Genomic DNA, 22,588 nt, shown 5'->3' on the forward strand with positions numbered 1-22,588 from the left:
AGTTAAAACTTCTTTTTCTCCTGACAAGTCAGCTTAAACCATAAAACCTAGACATTCTTTTTAAGTGTCCTTGGACACTTTATCAATGTATAATATAATATTGAAAGTTGTTTGGAATAAAATATTGACAAGGTTCTCGAGATCTTTTCTGCGCCATGGCATTGCGTTCATGTTTTCCCATGAAAAGTGTGGTCTGCTGCTCAGATACATAGCCTTCCCCAACTTGGTGCCCGGCAGATGTTTTGGACTTTCATTAGTCATGCTAGCTGGGGATAGAAGATGGAGTCCCAAACATCTGGGGAAGACTGACGTAGGGTGATAAAGATTCATGTCTACGTTTCCCCCCATGTTGAGATTTTTTATGAATACTCTAGATTTTCATATTGCTTGTCCATCACATCTGGTACTCAGAAAGTATATTAACAGAGATTCCATTTAGCTATCATGGATAATAGCAGTTTTGTTGATACTTAGCCAGAAATCTTTCCTCAGATGCTTACAGTCCTTTGCATTCTTAACATCAATAAGATACTAAAAAATGGGGGGGGGGAATATTGTGGCATAGGAATCAGATTGTATCCTAGGTTTATGAAGACTTTATGCCTTATGCTGATATCACTTCAGAACCTTACATTTAATGCAGTGGTTTGTAGGAGCTTGAGAAAGAGTTTAATTTTATGTGAGGAATTAACGAAATTATCACATAAAAGTTTTTCAGAGATTTTCCAGGAGGTTGTAAAAGAAACTACCATGAAATTACTCTTGGTCTGCCTTCAAGGTTCATTCTGATAGGAATTATTCCCTCTCTGTTCAAATACATCCACAGGTGTAGCTTTTTCTTTTACATGCTTCGTTGTGGCAGTGAAACTAATATCTATAAAATGTTTGTGAAAAAGGTTGCTCTAATTGCAGATCTTGTTGTTGATTCTGTGCTAAGTGTTAACTGTCCTTTGTACGATATTCTAATTTTGCTATGGTGTAATGCTCATTACGGCATGGCAATTTAAGTTCACACCCCAAAAGAACTCTGAACTTTTGGTCAGTCTGCCTTGCTTTTAACTAAGTTTGACCTTCCTGTGCTCTTTCACAGTGGGAAAGGTCATTTGGATCCCTGATCCCTTGATAATTACAGATGCCATCCATAGTTCTCTGCACAGTTAGGTAAGGAGGTAAAGTTGGAAACTAAATAAATGCTCAGATGGTTTTAAGGAGCCACAGAGATGTCTTGCTGTGCACAAATGTACTTCTCATGAGTGGTGTGTTATTGTTGTTTTTAATGTTAATGGGACCAGTGTGTTAAAATATGCATTTAACATGCTTAAAGTATGTGACATGTTATATGCATGGCACAACTTACATCACAGGCAGGGATGGGAAGATGAATTCTGGCAGCATAACATGCAGCTAAAAAGCAGCCTGCAGTGCTTTGTGTTTCTCTGAAACTATTGTGGGGTACTACAATGTACCCATTTCATTAAAAAAAAAAGAACTGGTAGTCCTCAGAACCCTCCCACCCAAAAAAGCAGGCAAAATTACACTTCTACTTATGGGGCAGTCAGAGGGGCCTGATGGGAACCAAAAAGGTGTCTGAATGTGCCATACTACTCATGAGACCATGTTTGGTGCCTCATGTGCATGTGCCACTGTATCACTATGCACAGTGCTAGAAATTGTATCATCTAACATGAATTTAGATCTTTATGTGAGGGAGAACTTCCACAGAAACAAGAAGATGTAGGTTTGGGACAGCATGGAACAATCTGTCTTAGTGCGACCAAGATTTTACATGTATGAAAGGGAATCTTGTTGCCTAAATGCCATGGTCATATAATAGTAATTCCTTAATCCAAAAAAAGAAAAAGTGGATCATAGCACAGTCTGTTTTCAGCCACATACTTTTCAAAGTAATGAATTGGAGCAGCTTGACTTACAGAAGTCATTTTCTTACTAAACTACTAAAGGCCGGAAACCAAACTAAGTTTTTAAAAGTTGGCCTGTCTTCTACCTGCGACAGGTCCTCCCTCCATGATGGATGGGAGGGTGGAGAAGGGAGTAGGAAGACAAGACTAGAACTGGAGCTCTCCATTTCTTCCCTTCCAGCTCCTTGGCAGGACTTCGGCTACTATATAATGTGTTTCAAAGAGTTACTGTCAGCAACTCCTATACGGCTTCCTTGTTTTCAGCCTTAGTATTCCAACGACACATATTCTCTCAGTTTTCATCTCTTAGAGCTTTGATCCTTCCCACATTCAGTCTCTTGACTGGTTCTGATCACATGTCCTAGTCTAACTAATGTTGCTGCTTCTTTCTTTCTTTTTTCCTTTTTTGTCTAGACAGTAAACTTGTATGATCCAGTTTATATTGACTTTGGGAACATAAAGATTGAATCTCAAACATAAACTTATTTCATGCCCTTTGGACTGGTTTCAGGGTGCTGCAGCCCAACAAATACTGCTTGGCAGAGGGAAATATTTGATTGTGGCTTTTCCATTCCTGTTTCCAGACTCTCAGAATACAATATGTATATAAGGGCAACATGAGATGGTGGGAGGAGCACGCATTTCCAAATATTTATTTTTGAAGCGTTGAACTGTAGCAAGGGGGACCATAACCTAGTCTAGTGACCCCAAAGCAGAACCCATTACATTTCTTACCTTCTCTCCCCCATAAGGTACCATGGAAGGCTTAGCAATACAAAAATGCAATGTTAAAATTAGTTTAAAACAGTTTCATCTAGAAGAACAGGAACTTATGGTTTTCTTTAAACCCTTGGAAGAGTTTGCCTTTTTGCTCAGCTTTGCTAAAAGATTAATTTCATCTGAGCTTTTTCTAGAAGAAAAAACTAAAAGGCCAACTGGAGCAAAGCTATCCCTTTTACCACTAGCAAAAGGCTAACGGTCATCCACTGCTAGGTGAGGCATGATCCCAACATGACTGAAGAGAGAGCTCGGGTTTCACGGCCTATTCATATCTTCTATTATGAGCAGTCAGTTCAAAGTATCAGTATTTGAATGTGGGCATGAATGTGGTATCCCCTAACCACATGCCACTTGGAGATAGGGGTCCAAGGAAATACTTCATTAAAATAAATGCATTGTCCATTTTGTTTGTACAGTGGTACCTGAGGTTAAGTACTTAATTCGTTCCGGAGGTCCATACTTAACCTGAAACTGTTCTCAACCTGAAGCACCACTTTAGCTAATGGGGCCTCCTGCTGCCGCGGCGCCGCCAGAGCACGATTTCTGTACTCAACCTGAAGTAAAGTTCTTAACCTGAAGCACTATTTCTGGGTTAGCGGAGTCTGTAACCTGAAGCGTGTGTAACCGGAGGTGCCACTGTACTGCATGCTGTGCCTGGCGCTAACTGGGTATGTGAGGTCTGAGACTTGTGTTGGGTAGAGAGCAGGGGCAACACAGTGGGGAATACTTCCACTCCCGCCATTTCCTTCTGCTGCCACCTGCTCTGCTACACACCTTGCCACATCTACCACTGGCAGAGAAGCGGCACAGCCATTGGCACTGATTTGGGGCAAGATCACACTGGTTTCAGGTGAAATCTCACCGAAAATGGTTGTGATCTTGCCCAAAATTGGCAATAATGGCGGCACTTCACCACCGCTGACAGAGGTGACAGGGCACCCATGGGCATGCTGCCTGGGGGCCTTCTGTTACCTGAAGCAACATCCGCACCCTACCTAATGGCTTAAACAGCACCGGTTGAGAGTTTTCCTAGCTTGTGATGCCTAGACAGGCTCTCAGATGATTTGGTGCTTGCCGAGAGTGATCATGCCAAAGACCTTAAAATCTCCTTGAAGGTACAAACAGCACATTGTTTAATAGAGTCAAAGCAAGAGAAAGCACATGACATGCACATTTATCCCTTAAAACCCTTACATATTTATATGACACACTCGTATCTGTCCTCAGTTTGAGGGCTGTCCTCACTGTGCTTGAATATGTGCCAGAACAAGCAAAAATTTGTTTATGTGCTTCTAAAATGTCAACATCCATGTGCAATATAAACCGGAAGGCCAATCTTTTTTTATGGACTAGAAATAAACTCCTCTAAATAGAAAGTTGTCAGAAGAATTAACTGATACAGACCTAATTTTAACCAGCGGTACTACTTGGTGCCACTGGAACAGCGGCATTTCCTTTTGCTAAGTTTGTTTGCTGCTCATAAATCTGTGCCTGACTCAATTCCATCTGCTTGCTAGTACACATATGTATGGGCTTATAAATCAAGCTTGCACTTAATGTGCTGTCCAAGAGTTGAATGATAAAGTATTGGATGGTAATATGAAGTATTGCTAGTGAATGGGAGTTTTGTGTCAGATGTTTGATGACAAGGGTGGAAAACAGCAAAATCCAAAATGTGCTGTCTTGTTTTGCTTCCATTCCTCTGAGATAATAAAAGTGTGATTGTACATGTAAAAGCTATTACAACACCATTTCTCACTTGCTTTTCTGCTGGGTGGATTGTGCACTGTGTGTGCATCTAGGGGGCAGTCGTATGCAAAATGTCAATTGGTTCATGCCTGTACGTAGGTCATACTCAGTTTACTTTGTGCCAAAAAACTGAGCAATGGATTAGAATTGAGCTTTCTCTCAGTGGTTTCTCCTTTCTTGTTTGCCTCTTTGATTTCCTTTCCTTTATTTTAAGATACCAGCTAAGGACCCTGTAACACTTTCCCCACAATAATCATCTCCTTTTAGGCCTTAGGCCCCGATCCACACACATACCTTTATGCTAAGATAATTGGAAGGAGCGGGTTGGATTGAGTGTAGGTGTCCCTCCATGAACTTCTGCAGACTCAGATGGCCCCCTGTGAACCACTAAACATGCAAGCAGATGTCAGGCTTGCTTGTGGTAAGCCACAAAATAAGGTATTCTGAGGGTAAGTCTGAGCTGGCCTGTCTCCACCTTGTGAAGCAGCAGCAGCTCTGTAGAGCTACAGTGGTGGTGATGGTGAGGAGTTAAGATTACTCTATTAGTAAATGTGCTCTAACAATTGCTGTTTGGCTAGCTGCGTCTCAGGCTAATATAACATTTCTGGGGGTTGATGAGACTGTGTGAATACAAAGGGATGTTAGATTATGTTTAGTACACTTTTATTCAGTGGAATGTGCAGAGATTAACAGCCTGACATCATTAACAGTCAGAGCCAAGTGTGGCCGTCCAGAAAATGTAGGCCATTTGACTTTATGTACGTTTTCCTCAGGCACTTGTGATTTCAAAACTTCCTCTTGGATACATCTTTGTACCCCAGCTACTTAATTAAACACTGGTGTTATGTGCATGTTGGATTAATCACAGCTAAAGAAACAGCAAAGTGTATCTCCATTGCAATTTGAGAATTTGAAGCAGTCACACAATCATCCCTGATAGGATGAGTTGTGACAAAGACAGCTCTTGTTGGTTTCCCCCTAGCAGTGAGTTTGAAAGCTGCTCTGAAACCTTATTGATTATACACTTCAGCTGCCTGGCTCTGTTGTGAAGCCTTTCTCTTTTTATCGGGGTCATATTGACCCAAAATATTCCCCAGTGTCTGACATATCTTGACCCCTTATCTAGCACCACCTTTTCATCCATGCATTGAAAATCCATTCCTGGTCCTATATGTAGAACAGGTAGCATTTCTATAAATTGGGTGTTGAACCTGTGACCTTCCTGATGTTGCTGGACTTCATGATAGAGATGCGCAAGCTGGCACATGACGTGGGGAAAATAGAAAGGAAGATGCTAGAAGTTGGGGTAATCAAATGAAGCTGAATGCTGAAATATTCAGGACATACTGTACAAAAATAGATACTGTATTTCTTCACAAAGTGAGTACTTAAAACTGTTTGAGGACTTCCCATAAACATCTGGTTGGCCACTGTGAGAAGAGGATGCGGGACTAAGTTGGGCCTTCAGACTAATCCATATTCTATAGTCTTATGAATGTTTACTTCCCTGCCTTCCTTGCCCTGTTGCTGAACTCACCTAAGTCCTTAAATTGCCTGACTCCTGACCATCTTCTCAGTGCTCAGTGCTCACAGAGTAGTAGCTTGTTTATACACTCCTATGGCTAGTTTGTCCCAGTTCTTTTGCAACGACTTAGAGTAAGAGGCCTCACTTCAAAAAAAAGAGTGCATGGCTACCTTGAAATTCCAAGGCTAATCCAGTTCAGTCGGATACCTTAGCTGCTACGGACTGCAGAAGACTGCAGTTGCCACTACTACAGATGCCACATAATACCCATTCTGCATGTGTAAGAATTCAGTTGTTTAGCATGGCATCACCCGCACTTTGGAACTCCCTGCTGATTGAGATCAAGCAGGCACCTTCACTGTACTCTTTTCAGCACCTGCTAAAAACATTCTTGTTTAGACAAGTCTACCCAGATGCTTAGAAAGTTGAGGTCATTTAAAATATGTTTTAGTATTTTAACTTTTGTATATATTTTTAATGGTTGTGAATTTTTCTCCATTTTACAGTTTTATCTTTTTGTAAACTGCTTTGAGTTTTTTTACAATCAAGTGGTGTATAAATTTTATGAAATGAAATAAAAAGCAACAATTTATGAGATTCTGCAGCACAGTTGACATTAAATACAATTGACCTTTCGCATTCCTTAAAAAAGAGGGGGTCCATTAAAAATGTGTAGATTTGACTAAACATCACTAGCAGCAAGATATTTCTTTCATGAATACACTACTTTGACATGTGCATACTCTTCTTTTCTGCACTGGTAGAGTTTTAAAATGAAACCTGCATCCTAAAATTACATAGATCTAAAACTACATACATGTGTTGGCAGTTTTGACCTCAAATTCCAATTTAAACATAAGTGAAATCTGAAATCTGCTAGTATTGCAATCTCTTGGTAAAGAGGACACTTTTGCACCTTCAGTAGTGGAAACAAGCTCCAGGAATGTGAGAGACTAATTTGGTTTGGCTTAAAAGCCTCAGTGTTACAAATTAATCAGCTTGGTCCGAAAAGTCTAGAACTCATTAACTTTAAAGGCTTTGCCGGTTCTCATAGCTGAACTTAAGTTTTAGCATAAATAAGGCTTTCTTTTGTCACCTGCATCGTCATGGCATCCCACATCTCTTACTCACAGCCTGATCCAGTGCATATTTGCTCATAATTGAGTTCAATGGGACTTATTCCCTAGTTAGCCTGCACAGGATTACAGTCCTGCAGTGTAATTCTAGCATGCTTACTTGGGGGTAAGACTCATTGTATTCAAGCGTGCGAAGGAGTGCAGCCTTAGCCTACTATGAAATGTGTTACCTATTAGCTTTTTATATTTTTGAGCTAGTCTGCTGTATAAATCTACATTGAATGCTTCGTTTTATTTAAATCACAGTAAGAATAATCTTACTGAAATAAATAAGAGCTTACATGTGATACCTATTATTTAATTAATTTCACAGTGACTTTTTTCCAGACTGTTAAATAAAAGAAAGAAAGCCATGTGTTCTCAGTCCTTCAGATACAATGGAAAGAATTCAACATCACACTAGGGCAATCGTTCCATCAGAGCAAGTATTTTGGAGAATCTCCCATCTTCCCCCCTACCCCCCCCCCCCGCTGTGCTGCTCCGGGGCCAATTTCAGGGGCATTTGTGGGGAGAGGAGGGAAAGCCCCCTTACACAAGAGGAAGTCCTTGATCAGCGCTTCTGCTGATGGGACTCAGTTGAGTGCCACACTATGCATCAATAAATTTGCCTTTGTTTGTTTTAAACATAGGCACGGTTGGGAATATGTTTGCATAGTCATAACTTAGAATTGAGGGACGCGGGTGGCGCTGTGGGTTAAACCACAGAGCCTAGGACTTGCCGATCAGAAGGTTGGTGGTTCGAATCCCTGTGACATGGTGAGCTCCCATTGCTCGGTCCCTGCTCCTGCCAACCTAGCAGTTTGAAAGCATGTCAAAGTTCAAGTAGATATATAGGTACCGCTCCAGCGGGAAGGTAAACAGCGTTTTCGTGCACTGCTCTGGTTCGCCAGAAGCAGCTTAGTCATGCTGGCCACATGACCCGGAAGCTGTACGCCGGCTCCCTCAGCCAATAAAGCGAGATGAGCGCCGCAACCCCAGAGTCAGCCATGACTGGACCTAATGGTCAGGGGTCCCTTTACCTTTAACTTAGAATTAGTCATATTAGGGATATTAGGTTAGGCCTTTTAATTTTATTACTGACTGGTTCCAGTGTACCTTTTAATCAGTCTTTTAAAAATTGTGCTAACTTTTAGTAAACAAAACATTTTAATTGACAGGCAGTGCTTTTTTCTGGGGGTACTCAGGGTACGCAGTACCAGCACCTCTTTTTCTGAAAGAAAGGCACTGTTGACAGGTAACAGGATGGGAGAAGGTTGAAAAAAGATGATACTTTGGAGGGCATTTGTGAAACCATTAATAAAGGAATGGCGGAGAACCTGTGCCTCATGGGGTATTGTTGGACTCCAGTTTGCATCAGGCCTAGCCAGCATAGCAAATGGTCAGAGATTATGGGAGCTGTAATCCAGCAATATCTGAAGAACCATTGACTCCCCATCTAAGGTTCCACAGTTGGTGGAAAGGTTTGTGCTAATCTCGGTTTTGTGGTCAATTATTAGCAGTGAAAATGAAAGTGCAAATATTGTAAGCTAGGATGTTGGAAGCCCATTTTTATGTTTTTATTCCTATCCTCATTTTGGTCTATGTCATCTTCAGTGTGCTCTTCTTCTCACCCATATTTCAATTATTATTTTCTGCACTGATCCTCCCCTTTTGCATTCTTTCATGAATCATTCCAAACTGACCTTATTTAGTTACTGAGTAAACTGAAGAGAATCACTCCTCAGTCACTTTGGGGTGAACCTGGAAATGCTTGGATGAGCACATCTGGTAGACAATCATGAATTACTTCCTACTCACCACTGCCTTTTGAGCAGTGAATGCCCATTAACATATGATGGTGACTTTAAAAAATGTAGTGTGGCCACTGGGATGTCCTTCTGACACATGGTGAGTCAACTCAGTCCTCAGGCATTTGGAAATCTATAGGAAGGTGATGGATTGTGTAGTCAGGGTGCTGTAGGTTAAAACTTCCACACAGTAAATTTAATGGCCCTTGGGTTCCATTCAGCCTGCCAAAGAAAGAAGGGGGAGAGGGTGGCGAAGAAGCAAAGTGAGTGTTAAATGTATCCAGGGCATCTACCTTCAGTTGCCTAACTTTCCCCACCTCTGGACAAAATATAGACACTATGGGAGAATTGTATGTTATTCCAAGAGGAGTTATCAAAGAGCTTCCAGCTTTTGGAACTGTTCAACTTTCAACTTCATTTGTGTCCTAAATGATAGGACACAAAGCAACATCAGAGAAAACAAGGAAGGATGTTCTTGTCTGTTGTTCCCCTAAAATTGTAAACTTCAGTACCTTGGGTTTTGAAAGTCATTTTATTGCCAACTTTTTGTTGAAATCAGTACTCTAATGAAACAAATTATTTTTGTGCTTAGACTGCCATTGTTGAACCCACGGCATTTGCAGACTAGGATAAGGTTTGTACTGAAAAGGGAAACCCAAATGGAAAATACAGAGTGAACAGCCGGGCCTATTTGATTTGATTATGGAGGATGTTTCTTTATTCTGTCTTTCCTTGTGCAATCTGAAAACAGTAGCAGGGGGTTACAAGCAGAGTTCATCATCAGGTTGTCAATCACTGTCATTTAACATTTGCAGTGGGAGATGTCTTTATTCAAGGACAGCTGGGCAAATCAGAAGCACAGATTTGCAGTTAGCAGTCTGTCCTGCCTACACTAAACAAACAGGGACAGGGCAGACAGACCGGCCTCTCGCATAAAAATATAATGGACTGTGCTGACCTTGCTGCCCTCCATTCAGCTTCATTCCCAGTTGTATAAAAGCTTCAGTGCCCATTCTCAATTTCCTTTAATTACTTACATGATGCAGATAAGAAAATGAACTTCACTTACAATCATCCATCACACACAGGAAATGAAGTAGGCAAGTTGTTTGAAACAAGAGGAGTGTTTTGGAAGTAAATAAAACAGGTTGTATTTGCAGGGGGAGGGAAGGAGTCTGGGGAGCTATTTTCTTTTTGCAGAAATACCAGCTAAGCTGCAGCTACTCCTCTGACCCTGCCTCCCCTACTCCAGCCTCTCCCCCCCCCCAGCCCGGTCTGTCTCCCAGTTGTAGCTGCTAGGCCGTATTGAGTGGGAGGGGGGAAATCTCCTTGGTAAATATTCTTTAAAATATCTTTAAAAGGGTGCAAGTTAAATAAGAGTGAGGCAAACATGCAGAATTCAATAGGGCTTAAAATGGTGGTGACCTTTAGGTTCAGAAAATAAATGACCACAGTTTTCACAAGAGATCTGGCAGAGACATCAAGGATTAGTTAGCAGTTGTCTTCAGTCAGTCTTTTTATGACGAGGAAGAAAGAAACCTGCTTAAAGAGCATGATTTTTTTAAAGAAACATAAACTTTATTTCAAAGTTTTTCTAAACATCCTTTTACCTTTGGGCAGTAGCATTGCTGCAACATGTGATATTGTTTATAATCAGAGGTGAATAGTTTTGTTGAATATTAACAGTGGGTTTCTTTTAGGAGCATCTGAAGATTGGCTAATGTATTTACAGCTTCTTGGGGAGGTGGGGCTTGAAGGAGGATTCATCTGGGCAAACGTTTAATTCCTATGGATTTGTGAGAATTGTAGCCGTTTTGTCCCAGAGATCTACAGTTCAAGAAATGATGGAAAACCAGACCATATTAATTGTGTATTTGGTGAAATTAAAAGTTCAGAGACCTTTCCCCTTTGAAAGTATTGATTTTGCCATTGCAAAGCTCTCCCTTGAACATTCTGGTGGAAAACATGCTAGCTTTCGTAGTAAATGCAAAAATAGTGGAATATTGTAAACGCTATGCATTCTTCCCCAAGCACAGCACTGCTCTTCCCAGTGAGACCTCTTCTGCACCCGCCTCTGGCAGGAGAGCTTTAAGGACACATGTGGAACTTGCCCAATGCCTGCTTCTAGTTGCCGCCTCTTGCAGTACATCTGATGCCATCTAGAGGGTATCCCTGCCCTTGTGAGCAGCTTATTGAAGGACACAATGGCTGTTGTGAAGGGAAGGAACAGCAACAAGATCTGCAGAAGCAAACTCAGTCCTGTAGATCACAGCCATCATGTTTTCTGCACTAACGTTTTTTCTCTTTCTCTCCCCACCCCCCTTTTTTATTATTAAGGATGCTGAAGAGTATGCAGACCTTCCAGTGCGACATAATGAAGATCAAATGAACAGTGAACTGGCCAAACATGTCCCCGTTGAAGTCAATCCGCATTCTTTTGACAGTTCACACACAAAAACCCATCTTCTGATGCAAGCCCATTTTGAACACGCTGTGTTACCGTGTCCGGATTATGTCACTGATACCAAGACGGTGTTAGACCAGTCAATTAGAATATGTCAGGTACGGTTACACTCTTTTATGATCACTTGCCTGGTTTGCTATTGTTAGCTGTTACAATGCGGATCCAAGAATGCACCTGAATTGTTCACAGAGATTGCATTAGTATAGCATCCTAGCATTTTTCTGTACAAAGTATTTTGCAGTTCTTACTTTGTGCATCCTCACAACAGTCCTGTGAGGCAGGTAGACTTTAATGGTTCCATTATGCAGGGAATGTCAGAAGAAGAAGAATGTTAATTTAGGACTGAGGTGTAAGCAAAGTCCATGTTGATCCCACAGAAGTTGTGATTAGGCAGACACAGATGGGGACAGGGAAGTGGGTGTAAGCCCCACCCTCAACAGAATGGAATGCGCAGGCTGCTCTTCAGATAACTGCGTAACTAGAACAAACATATGAAGAAGGTTTGTAAGCACGTGTAATTGAACACAATTAGAAATCTCCTCACCATTTGGAACCCTGGCTTCTCAGTTTCCAGTGACAGCAATTATACCTTCAAAACTGGGGCTAATGGGAGTTTTTATAGTATCTGGAGGGCACCAGAATGGAGAAGGCTGATTAACAGAAGCAAGATAATGTTGTGTTTAAACATTAGACTGGATCTGATCTGCACATTCAACAGAATAAAGTAGCATGAAGTGTTAGCATAGATTGTACTATTTCAGTTCACAGATAGGGGGGTCACATTTTTTAAGACTTTACTAGCTGTAAAAAAAAATAACTTCCTTTAAAAAGCTTTTAAAAAAGGAAGCCTATTAGAGAATGAGCTATAGTGGAAACTTTTTTTCTGATATACTAGGGTTTGCTCTCCTTTAAAACTTTGAGGGAGTGCTTCTATACAGTGGAGCATTCAAAATTGTATTCCCCATTTCCCATCTGAAATTGGTACAGTCTGTTCTATCACTTTATTCTGCTACGTGTGCTAGCCATACTCAGGGGATGCTGAATATGAGAAATCTATTTATTGGTCTTTTACTGGCTTCATATTAAGCCTAAAGCAAGTCATTAATGTTTCTGTGCATTTAAGCACCCAAGAACTTACATTTTCATTATTCTTAGATTCAGCTGCTTAGAAGTCTACCTTGTTACTATGGCATCCAGCATTGTTTACAACCAGTAGCACAATAAAGTTCCCGAGTAGTGTTTTTCCCCCCAAACAATGTGTGTTAAAAAATAATACTGTGCTCCATTTTTCTGTTAAAAGTGTGTGTGGTTTCTGATCTGAGCATTTGCATGGCAATAGTTTAATAAGACTTTCTTGGGGGTGGGGGTACTGAAAAGTTAGCTTCAGTAATTTTACGTCATCATATTATTAGTGTTGTACCAGAATATGTGAAATCACTCATTCCTTCTTCGCCTCAAATGCTTTATTACTGCAAGTTGAGTGATTAGTTTTCATTCTGCTGTTTGAAACCGCCTTTTGAATTTGTATTAATTGAAATAGGTAATTGAAGTAGTGATACCTTTCAGTTCCTCACTCAGAGGGCAATCACTTCTTCTGAGAAATAATCTGACAGTTGCCCGCTTTGCATTTTGATTGGCAATGAGCCTCCACTTGTAGAATTGTTGATAAAATATTTTACCATTGCCAAGTAGTGAGACAGTCATGGTGCTCGGTCTTAACCTTTGAGAAGTGTTTACCCATGGATGAGTTAAGCACATCTCAGTAGGGTACCTGTACATTGAGAGAAGAGAAGGCTTCAGATGTTAGAATTGTATTTCTTAACTGCTTAAGGGAGGTGTTTATGCCTTGACTTTGCACTGCCATGCAACTCCATAGTTTTTATGACTTTTTAATGCCTCATCCGAATCAGAAAACCTACTATACACATACACACACACACACACACACACACACACACACACACGAGGGGGGAAACTTTAGATTAGCTTCTCATTTGATGAAAACTCCCATCATTGTGAAAGGCAGGCATGGATAGAAATAATTGTGTTGGCCCTTGTAATAAATGGAAGGAGGAATTCATTTATTTTCCTGCTTCCACTTGCATATATTTTATAGAGAAATTCAGCTGTTTATGCATACCTACCCTTTTATTAGTAGGCAGATTCACATCTGTGTTATACTTTCAACATACCCATCTGAGTACCCCATATCAAATGAGAAACCATCCTGATGGTGAAATCCAACATGGCACTAAACCTCTCATTCCATCAGCACAAGGATTTCTCCTTGAGCACAGGACCTCTCTCCTCCTCTCCTCTCCCAGCACACCCCATTTATCCATATTAGGGCATCCTCTCAATCCTCTGGAGAAGATCTGGGAAGGGTATGGGCATGCGCAGGGGGAGGGGAGGAGTCGCATTGCGGAAATGAAAATACAGCGACAGAACGCAGTAGTTGGAATAGTGCCCACAGACTATATCGAGATAGCATTCACACACAGTGTAATTTTCGGACAAAATACTAAGTCCGTACAATTATACTTTGGGAGAAATAATAAGCCTGACCTCTGTCACTACTTTGTTGCCTGGCCTCTATTGCTAATTTCTCACTGGCTGTCATTTTTGAACCTCATTGCCAGTCAACTTCCACAATTTTCTCCTTTATATACCATCCAACTAAAATTTCTCTTCATGCATCTGAAGGCATGCCACAAAGGCACAAGCATAATAACAAATTAAGTACATTCGTTAGTATTTATGGTGGGTTTTGCTGCAAAAGATCAACACGGCTCGCCCTCTGCTAATTTTATATGTCATTAATATAGTGTAATATACGCATCCTGATGTGCATGTTGTTGTCTATTTGTTCAACAATTGTTTGCTCTAATGGTGCAATATTTCTGGGCCAATTTAATTCCTCAAAAACTTGATTGTCAGCTTAGAAATTTTGGAAAGTCATGACTTCAATCCAAAACTGGATTTGGCAAGTAAAAGTCCATTCCATTCAATCTAGAGTCCCAGTTTTCACCATACATCTTTCTTCTGTGGCCCCCATCGCGTTTGGGTGTCTAGCTACATGTTTCATTTTTGGAACAACTTGGTCATTATTACTGTCCATTTTCAAACATTCCATGTGCAAATAATTATCTCTGGGTCTTTCAGATACCTTAGCCTTTTTAAAAAGTCACTTGGTAGAGGGGGTAAATGTGAATATTCTCCCGTGTACCTCTGGTGCATGGCTAATAAATTCAAATGAGCATGTCATTTAAAAAAAAAAATCTTAATTGCCAATACAGAGTTACTTTCCATCTGTCTAAGCTTTTTTCCCCACATGTTTGTTTTTAAACACCCCAGGTAGCCGTAAGTACTGCTATGTGGTAGTATATTTGGTGACAATTTGATGATACGGTTCTCTCCTTATGTACAATTCTCTCCCCCTCCCCCCCTCCCCAAAACTCATGACAAATCTTTTCCCAGTTGGCACTGGAGAAAATGACTAATGCTTAACCCATTTGTGTGATCAATTCACTTAAGCAGCTACTGTGAAATGTTAATCACAACTTTAATTTGTACTGCATTAGCATTTTGATTAACTTGTAGGCTTGCTAGCACACTTGAAGCACTTTTACTCATAGTTACTGCTCGGAAATGACTTTTTGATTAATTAAGTTTGTTAGATAGCAGCTGAGCTTCCTGAATGCTAACCTTACGGGGCTAAAAGTTCAGGAGAAAGTTATTGTGAACAACTGTTGCCGTTGAAAAGAATTCTCTGAAACACTATAAATATTTAATTATTTACAAAATATTGAATATTCTAAGGAAATTGACCTTAACTCCCTCCCTCCCTCCCCCCCCCCAAAAAAAGGTGCAGCTGTGACTGGAGGAAAAAGGTTTTAGATTTTCCTTTTCCAAGAATATTGAGCGTGGCCTGGCAAGTGGATTGGAATTTTGTAATTTGGTATGCTTTGGGGTTTTTGAAGGAATATTTCAATTTTTTCAATTTTTTACTTAATCATTGGAAGAAATTGGTTGTGCATGTGGACAAGACTATTGGCTTAAAAATGTGGTGCGTGATCTGTCCTTGTGGCACACAGACATAGAACTCAGATAAATTGCAAATCAGTTATGCATTATTATAGCTTTATCCAGTCTTCATCCAGGCTTCCCATTCACTTCACTGGAAGGGTCAGCTTTATGTCACATGTCTTTTCATTCTCAGAGGTAATTGGTGGTTGTGGATATGTGGATTTATTATCTTGAACAGCAAATCTTCACACTGGGCATTTAGGTACCATTCCACTGAAATATAAATTAATTGTTTTAATTTGCTGACTATAATGAATATGTCTACTGAAGAAAGTATCCAGTGATGCATGTTGTGACAAGAGAGAGACGTATTTTCAAAATATGTCAGCTTGTGTAATAAATTCTATTTTTTTATTTTTCCTTAATTAAATCTGCTTACCATCTTAATGCAGCTTTGACCGAATGGTAATTACCTGTAAACAATGATTACCTTATAAAAAGAGCACTTCATTTGCTGTTATCTCGTTTAATTCTTTGCACAATTAATAAGACTCTGAATGCCCAGCTTAAATAATTGTATATAGACAAATATAGGGCACCCATGATATCACAGATATGTTTTTTACATAGTATATCATCTGCTTTAAATGGAGATATGAAGCGCTGGCTGGTGGGGGGACAGAAAAAGCTAGAGAGGAAATTTGGGGAAACACCGGAGGGGGGGAATGAAATATAATCTCCAGCATTAGGGAATGAGAATTTTGACATACATAGCACTCAAATCCAATATAAATTTCTGCACCCAGAAGGTTCTGCCATCTTCATGAGTTGCTTGCTTGTGAATTGCTGCTTACCGCCTTCTGGTGACCTTTGGTCTAGCTTGATGATATTAGAAGCAACTGTCCTTTTCTTCTTTTCCTTTGACTTGGCCTCTTCCTTGCGGCCAACTTTTCAGCTCTTCCCTCCAGCAGTTCAGGAAACAGCAGCTGTGCTTGAAGAATAAAAACATTAGAAGGTAGGAGCAAAACTGAAAAAAAAAAACCAAACCCTTTTGTGGGTGTCCAACCTAAGATGAAATATCTGGAAGTTTGGATAGAAAGTGAACTTTAACCATGGCTAACAGAAGGAAGTTCTGCTATACTCAGACTACTGCTGAGTATAGTCACAATTTTGCATTAACAAAACTAGGTACTTGTAGCTGTAAATTCCATAAATATGCCAAATAATACAATTTCATATCTGAGTTGTAAATGATAAATGTTACATTCTTAAAGCAGTAAAGTAAGCTTTGGTTTGATTTTTTAAAATTAAGTACTGCATATATTTTAGTTTTTCCACAAACTTTTGATTTCTCCCCCTTGGCTTCAAATTTTTCAGAAACTTTAAAACTCTGCATTTCATTGAAGTTACTTCACATGATTTAATGCTTCTGTTGCTAGTTGTTAGAGCATCTAATATAATATAATAATATAAACAATCACACACAAATAAATGTGGCTGCTTTATTCAACACATGTGCCTTTCAACCCAAAAGAATTTCACTTAAAATACCGTATTTACTCGAATCTAATGCTCACCTTTTTGGGCCAAATTATGTTGCGAAAATTAAGGTGTGCATTGGATTTGATGGCACATTAGACTCAAGTAAATACGGTAAAACCTGATTTAAAATTTGGAATTTGAATTACTATCTTAGCATGAAAATAATAGAACTTTCAGGCTTTCAAAGTATTCAATCTATTCTGTGTCAATGTAAAAATGATTCTGCTATTACACTAGAATATACAATATACCTGCTCCACAACTTACACTACCATAAGGCAAAACAAGGTGGTTGCTTCAGGTTACAAATTTGGGGCATCGTTACAATATCTAACTCGAGAATGGTACCATTTGGATATTCCATCTTAGGTGTCAGGATTTCTTGGTTTAGTAGTCCTTTATCCCATTTCAATATGACAACTTCTGACATTTCAGTGCCAGATATTAATGGATTACTATTCATGCCAATAAGAGCAATCTTGGCTGAGGTCATTTCCAAGGTTGCCTGTAGAACCCAATGTATCTAAGGAGGGTTCTAGCTGTGATCCTGTCAGTACAGAGAAGCAGAGAGTAAATAGCATAACAAAACATAGTTAAGCATTGTGGGAAATGCAGAATAAATATGATATTTTTGTTTCATTTTTTAAAAAGAAATAATTTACCTCACCAAAGAAAGAGATAGTAGGTTGTCTTTTTTAAAATAACTATTATGGTGATAGCTACAGGTGCAACATCAGTTTTTACAGAATGGAGCAGATATGTTAAATATGTTCTCCATTAGTTGCTCCAGTATACATGTGACTGACTGACTTGGAGAGCGCAAGCAGAATGACTCAATTTGCTACTTTGAGTATTTGAAAGGATTTCATTTTCCATTGATGTGTTAAGCATTTATGCTTGTTGCACTTAGCTAATGAATGAAAATGTGAATGGGTTTCCAAGCAGCAAATGGAAGAAGCTGATCTGGCTACGGTTCTGATTTCTTCACAATGTCCCTGTGCTGGATTTCACACCAGGATAGAGATGCTATGAATAAATATTATGGATGAGAGAACACAGAATAAGAGGGGAAAGAGGATTTGCCGCGTGGGCCTTAGGCACTATGTAGAACACACCCACACACTCAAGCGTTTGTTATTCCTTATTGGATACAAGTAAACGGCTGTCAATTTGTGCAAAGCTCTCTGTGTGGCAGAAGATCCTATAACAAATTTCTGCAGCTGGCAGATTGTAGATTTGCTTGCTCAGGTCCTTATTCCTTTGTAAAAAAAGAAAATCTGCTTAGTGAGGAAAAACGAAAGAAAAAGCACCAATAGAATACATTGTGCAGCCCAAAGCCCTCTCTCCTTCACACACTGAATTTGTATATTACACTATAAGAATTTCATCACTGCAGCTGTCTATGTGCATAAATTTCAGTACGGTCAGTAGGTGGGGTAAAAGAGTTAAGGCTATCTCGTGTTGATTCAAGCTCAACAAAGCCAGGAAATTGGAAGCTAAGGTTAATGTCTTTAAAGACATGCCCTGTGATCAGTAATAATGTGCAGTGTCACAAATTGTACTTCCTTACCATTTATACTCCATGCACTCACAGTTCTTCTTTTTTTAGCTCTTTTAGACCCAACTCAAGATAGGAAGGATGGAGTGGCTGGGACCAGCAAATGCTTGTCCTCAATTGTCTTATGGTGCATCTAAGCATTATTCTGTTGCTAGAGGAAACCTGTTGTGCATTAGCACATGTTTGTTTTACATCAGTAACTGGCAGAATGTGTTAAACAATGTGTTAAACAATGGTGTCCTCTGATGCAGTAATGGTTAATGTGGCAGGTGATGGTGCCAATAATGATAAAGGTCAAAGCAAATTTTGGAACTAATTCACCCATACATCAATTTTTAAAAGACAACAATGAAAGGTGCATATTGGCAGGGTGGAGGTGGCTAGCATTCCCCCCCCCAAGGGCAGCTACAGGGATTTACATGGAAAATCAGGGTAGACAAATGACGTCACAAATCTTTGCCCACACATCTTTTCTATTGCAAAGTGGTGTTGGGGTGGGTGCAGTTTGAAGCAATGAAGTGGTGTGCTGAGAGAGGTTTGCTAAGCCCTTCCGCGTATCGCTACTTTTCAGCCACTCAGTATGAGTGGTGAGAAATTACCGCTTTTACAGAATTACGATTCCAGTCGATGCCCTCAGTGGTGTTGGATGGTCGGTACGGCAAAGTACAGTATGAAGAGAGACTTTGTATATGTGGGCAACCCTGTGTAGAGGATCTGTACCATTATTTATTGCAATGCCCACTATATATAGATCCAAGAGACCGATTTATAAAACCCCTGCTTACGAATGGAATACACTCTAACAGGGTGGAATGGGTGAAATGCTGCTGAGCGATACTGATGACTTTGTAACTTATAAAGTAGCACTATATGTGTTGGCAGCTAAGAAGATCAGGAGAAAAGAGCTAGATAAAATAGCGGTCAACTGCAAAGGGGATTCAGACATTTAAGCTGGCATATTTTACATGAGATTTCCATGCTATTCTAGCTTATGCAACAAATAATTTCTATGAGACTTGACCGTGGTTTATTGCACTGGTAGTGCTAAATGTTTTTATGGTTATTGCTGTTTTTCCTTTTGTTCCCCTTGTGAACGATGCCATGGCCTTTGGCTAGCGCAATAAAGACTATGAATGCATGAATGAGAAATTATGCTGATAAGGCTTTTTCAAAGGATAGATATTGCATTTTCTGTAAGTACCATGACACCTAAGCTAAGTGAATGTCTGCATAGTCCAAACTGGTGCTATAAGTAGGCAACTGAAAGTTCAGGAAGAGCCCATTGAAAAAGCTAGGGGGGAAATCGCTCCTCTTCCCACCCACCTCCAGGTCATCCAGGGATGAAAATGTAGTGCTGGCTAGACAGAGTGCATAGCCCATTGTACGCATGCATTGGTTTGTAGTGTTCCATTCTCCCACAGAAGCAGAGAAGTAAGGATCCAACATATGCAAAAAGTCATCCATGCATTTTTCTACTGAGTAGCCCATTCACCCCTTTAAATGCTTACCAGTTGGAAGAATCCTAAAAAGTTGTCCTCCTCAAATTGTATTACATGATTGTGTCAAGAGGAGAGAGATTGGAAATCACCATTTAAAAAAATATGAAGTTACGGTACCTTCCTGTCCATATTTGTTTTGCCTTCATCTGAAATCCACAGTGTCATGCAATGAGTGTTATGGTAGCAGTGTTGTTTTTTACATACAATCACACTGGACATCATTTTCTCTTATAAAAAATCAAAAGCTCACAGGACATTGAACCATAGGCAAAATAGTTTTGAACATTGGTCCTTAGCAAATGCTAAGCAAACTTGGTCAGAAATAAACCTTTTGAAAGGTAAGCATAAACTACCATTTCCAAGCTGAATCTCTTCCCCCATGGCTGCCACCAGCTTTGTGTACCTTTTAAACTCAACATTTCTCCAGGATCAGTGTAATTTAATTGAAATAGCTCTGCATGTGTAAACAACTCCTTTGTTTAAAGAAGATTTCGTTGTTTAGTTTGCCTTAAGTAAATGCTGCCTTTTGTTTGTCGGTAAAACATTTGATTAAATGTACAGGCTAATATAGACAGCTTAGCATTCCTCTAGTGGGCTGTACAAGAAGGCTGGAGCATACATTTTAGCATCAAAATGCAGCCTAGATGCTCCCTGTATTTATTTTTTAAATAAAATAAAACAAAAACTTATACTGAAAATAAAAAAACCTTCTGCTTCCAATACTGCCAGTGATTAGCTTTCCAGGTATATTCATGAAGTGTCAACCTACTAAAGCTTTTCAAACCTCTTTGAATGCTGCTTGTTTTGTCTGGCAGTTGTACAGTTGTCATCATGTACAGTTTAGATAGCCTTTAGCTGCTGCTAATGTCAACATGCAATTTTGATGGTTTTACTGTAGGGCAGTGTACTTTCTTGACCTGCTGCAAAAGTCTAATATTCTTAGGGAAAATGTATAGGTATACTCCCATGTGATTACACTTAAAAAAACTCTGTATAAACATTAGCCTGATTTAAATATTCTCGACAGTGGTGTGACTAATTTCAGTATTGTTCAAAGGAAGTGGTTCACATGGTTGATACTGGTTTTCATGCTAACACTGTCCTGGGGACCATTAACACTGGTATGGAAACCTTACTGGAGAAAAGTTGTTTTGGAAGACAGTTTTATGCTTTCCTTTTTTTCCTCAGGCAAGATGTGACCTGCACTTTTCTTTTTTTAAAAAGATACGCTCATGAACCACTGCACAGGATCTCAGTCTAGAAGTACTAATTCTGTTCTTTTGAGTTTCCCAAATGGGGACAAGGAAGTAATAGTGGACAGTCTCACAGAACTACTGTGAAGATAAACAATATCATATTATTTCTCATTATGTGGTTTCCATTGATCGTGTGAGAAATTGATAAGGAGTAACTAAAATTGTTGTCTTCTTGATTTAGGCAATGCTGGATATTGCAGCAAACGAAGGTTGGTTGGTGAGTGCTCTAAACATAACCAGTTTGGTACAGATGCTGATTCAGGGGCGATGGATCCACGACTCCTCTTTGCTTACTTTACCTAACGTTGAATACCACCATCTGCACCTCTTCAGGTATGCATTCTTCTTGGGTACAGAATGCAGATATCCCTTGCTTCCCCACATGCGCATAGTGACATATGAGCCAGGACCATTTCATGAAGTCCTGATTGTGGGAATTCCCCCTACACACTATTCCCCAGTTTACATCCACCCTCTTCATTATGAACAGATATGTTAACACAGATCTTTCCAAGTTTCCAGTCCAACACTTGGGAGTGTATTCAGTTGTATCCTTTCCGTAGTACCGTATTTTTCTGTGCCTAAGACGAAACTTTTCCCTTAATAATAATAGGCAAAAATTGTTGGTCATCTTATACACGTATAGCATTGGCTGTACTTGAGGGACGATTCCAACAGATTACATACGAAAAACGCTGATGTCCCTGCGGAGATGGCAGCACGGAATCAGTGGTGCATGCCCTCCTCATGTGCACTCTTTACAAAGACCTGAGGAAAAATATTATTGAACATTCCGGGTCGCCCAACCACTGCCACAGTGCTGTTTCTCCTAGCAGATCAAAAGGAGCAGATGACTGCAAAGGTTGCAAGGTTTTTAGATGGGGCAATCAGAATAAGGTCCACTATTTGACTGCTGATTCAGGACCCTAAACTGTGTTTTATATAATCAGCTTTTTATTTTGTTCTGTGTATATCGCAATGTTTTTTTGTTGCGATGGCCGACGGCTGACGCAAATAAAGTTTCATTTATTCATGTATAGCAGAGGGGGGCTGGACGATTGGTGGTGGCAGCCAGCAGGAGATTAGCAGCAGTGATAGGGCATGCTATCGTCTGTTGTTGCATTGAGTGGTCAGGTGGGCTTTTTGTGGCAAGTGTCTGTGGCGATGCGATTTACAGTGGCAGGCAAGCTGTAGAGCGATTGGTGGGGGGTGCTCCCCCCCCAAAAGCTCACTAACTCTGGGCAATCTCCCCCACAAAAAGGCTCAAAAACTTTGGGCAATTTCCCCCCAAAAACAATTTGTTGCAGTCCCAAAAAATGGGGTTGTCTTATACATGGGGGCGTGTTA

At 40.0% G+C, this 22,588-nt stretch overlaps 1 protein-coding gene across 2 annotated transcripts in view; it reads left to right on the plus strand.

The window, feature by feature from the left end:
- ASCC3 (activating signal cointegrator 1 complex subunit 3) overlaps positions 1 to 22,588 on the plus strand; it is a 213,211-nt gene that overhangs the window by 179,405 nt on the left and 11,218 nt on the right. For both annotated transcript variants that reach the window (XM_081904600.1, XM_081904601.1), the window contains exons 37-38: positions 11,234 to 11,458; positions 21,423 to 21,574. In XM_081904600.1, coding sequence (XP_081760726.1) covers positions 11,234 to 11,458; positions 21,423 to 21,574 — 377 coding nt within the window. The remainder of the gene's footprint in view (positions 1 to 11,233; positions 11,459 to 21,422; positions 21,575 to 22,588) is intronic.

This window comes from Podarcis melisellensis, assembly GCF_964234715.1.
Source record: "Podarcis melisellensis genome assembly, chromosome: 3".
Taxonomy (NCBI): Eukaryota; Metazoa; Chordata; class Lepidosauria; order Squamata; family Lacertidae; genus Podarcis; species Podarcis melisellensis.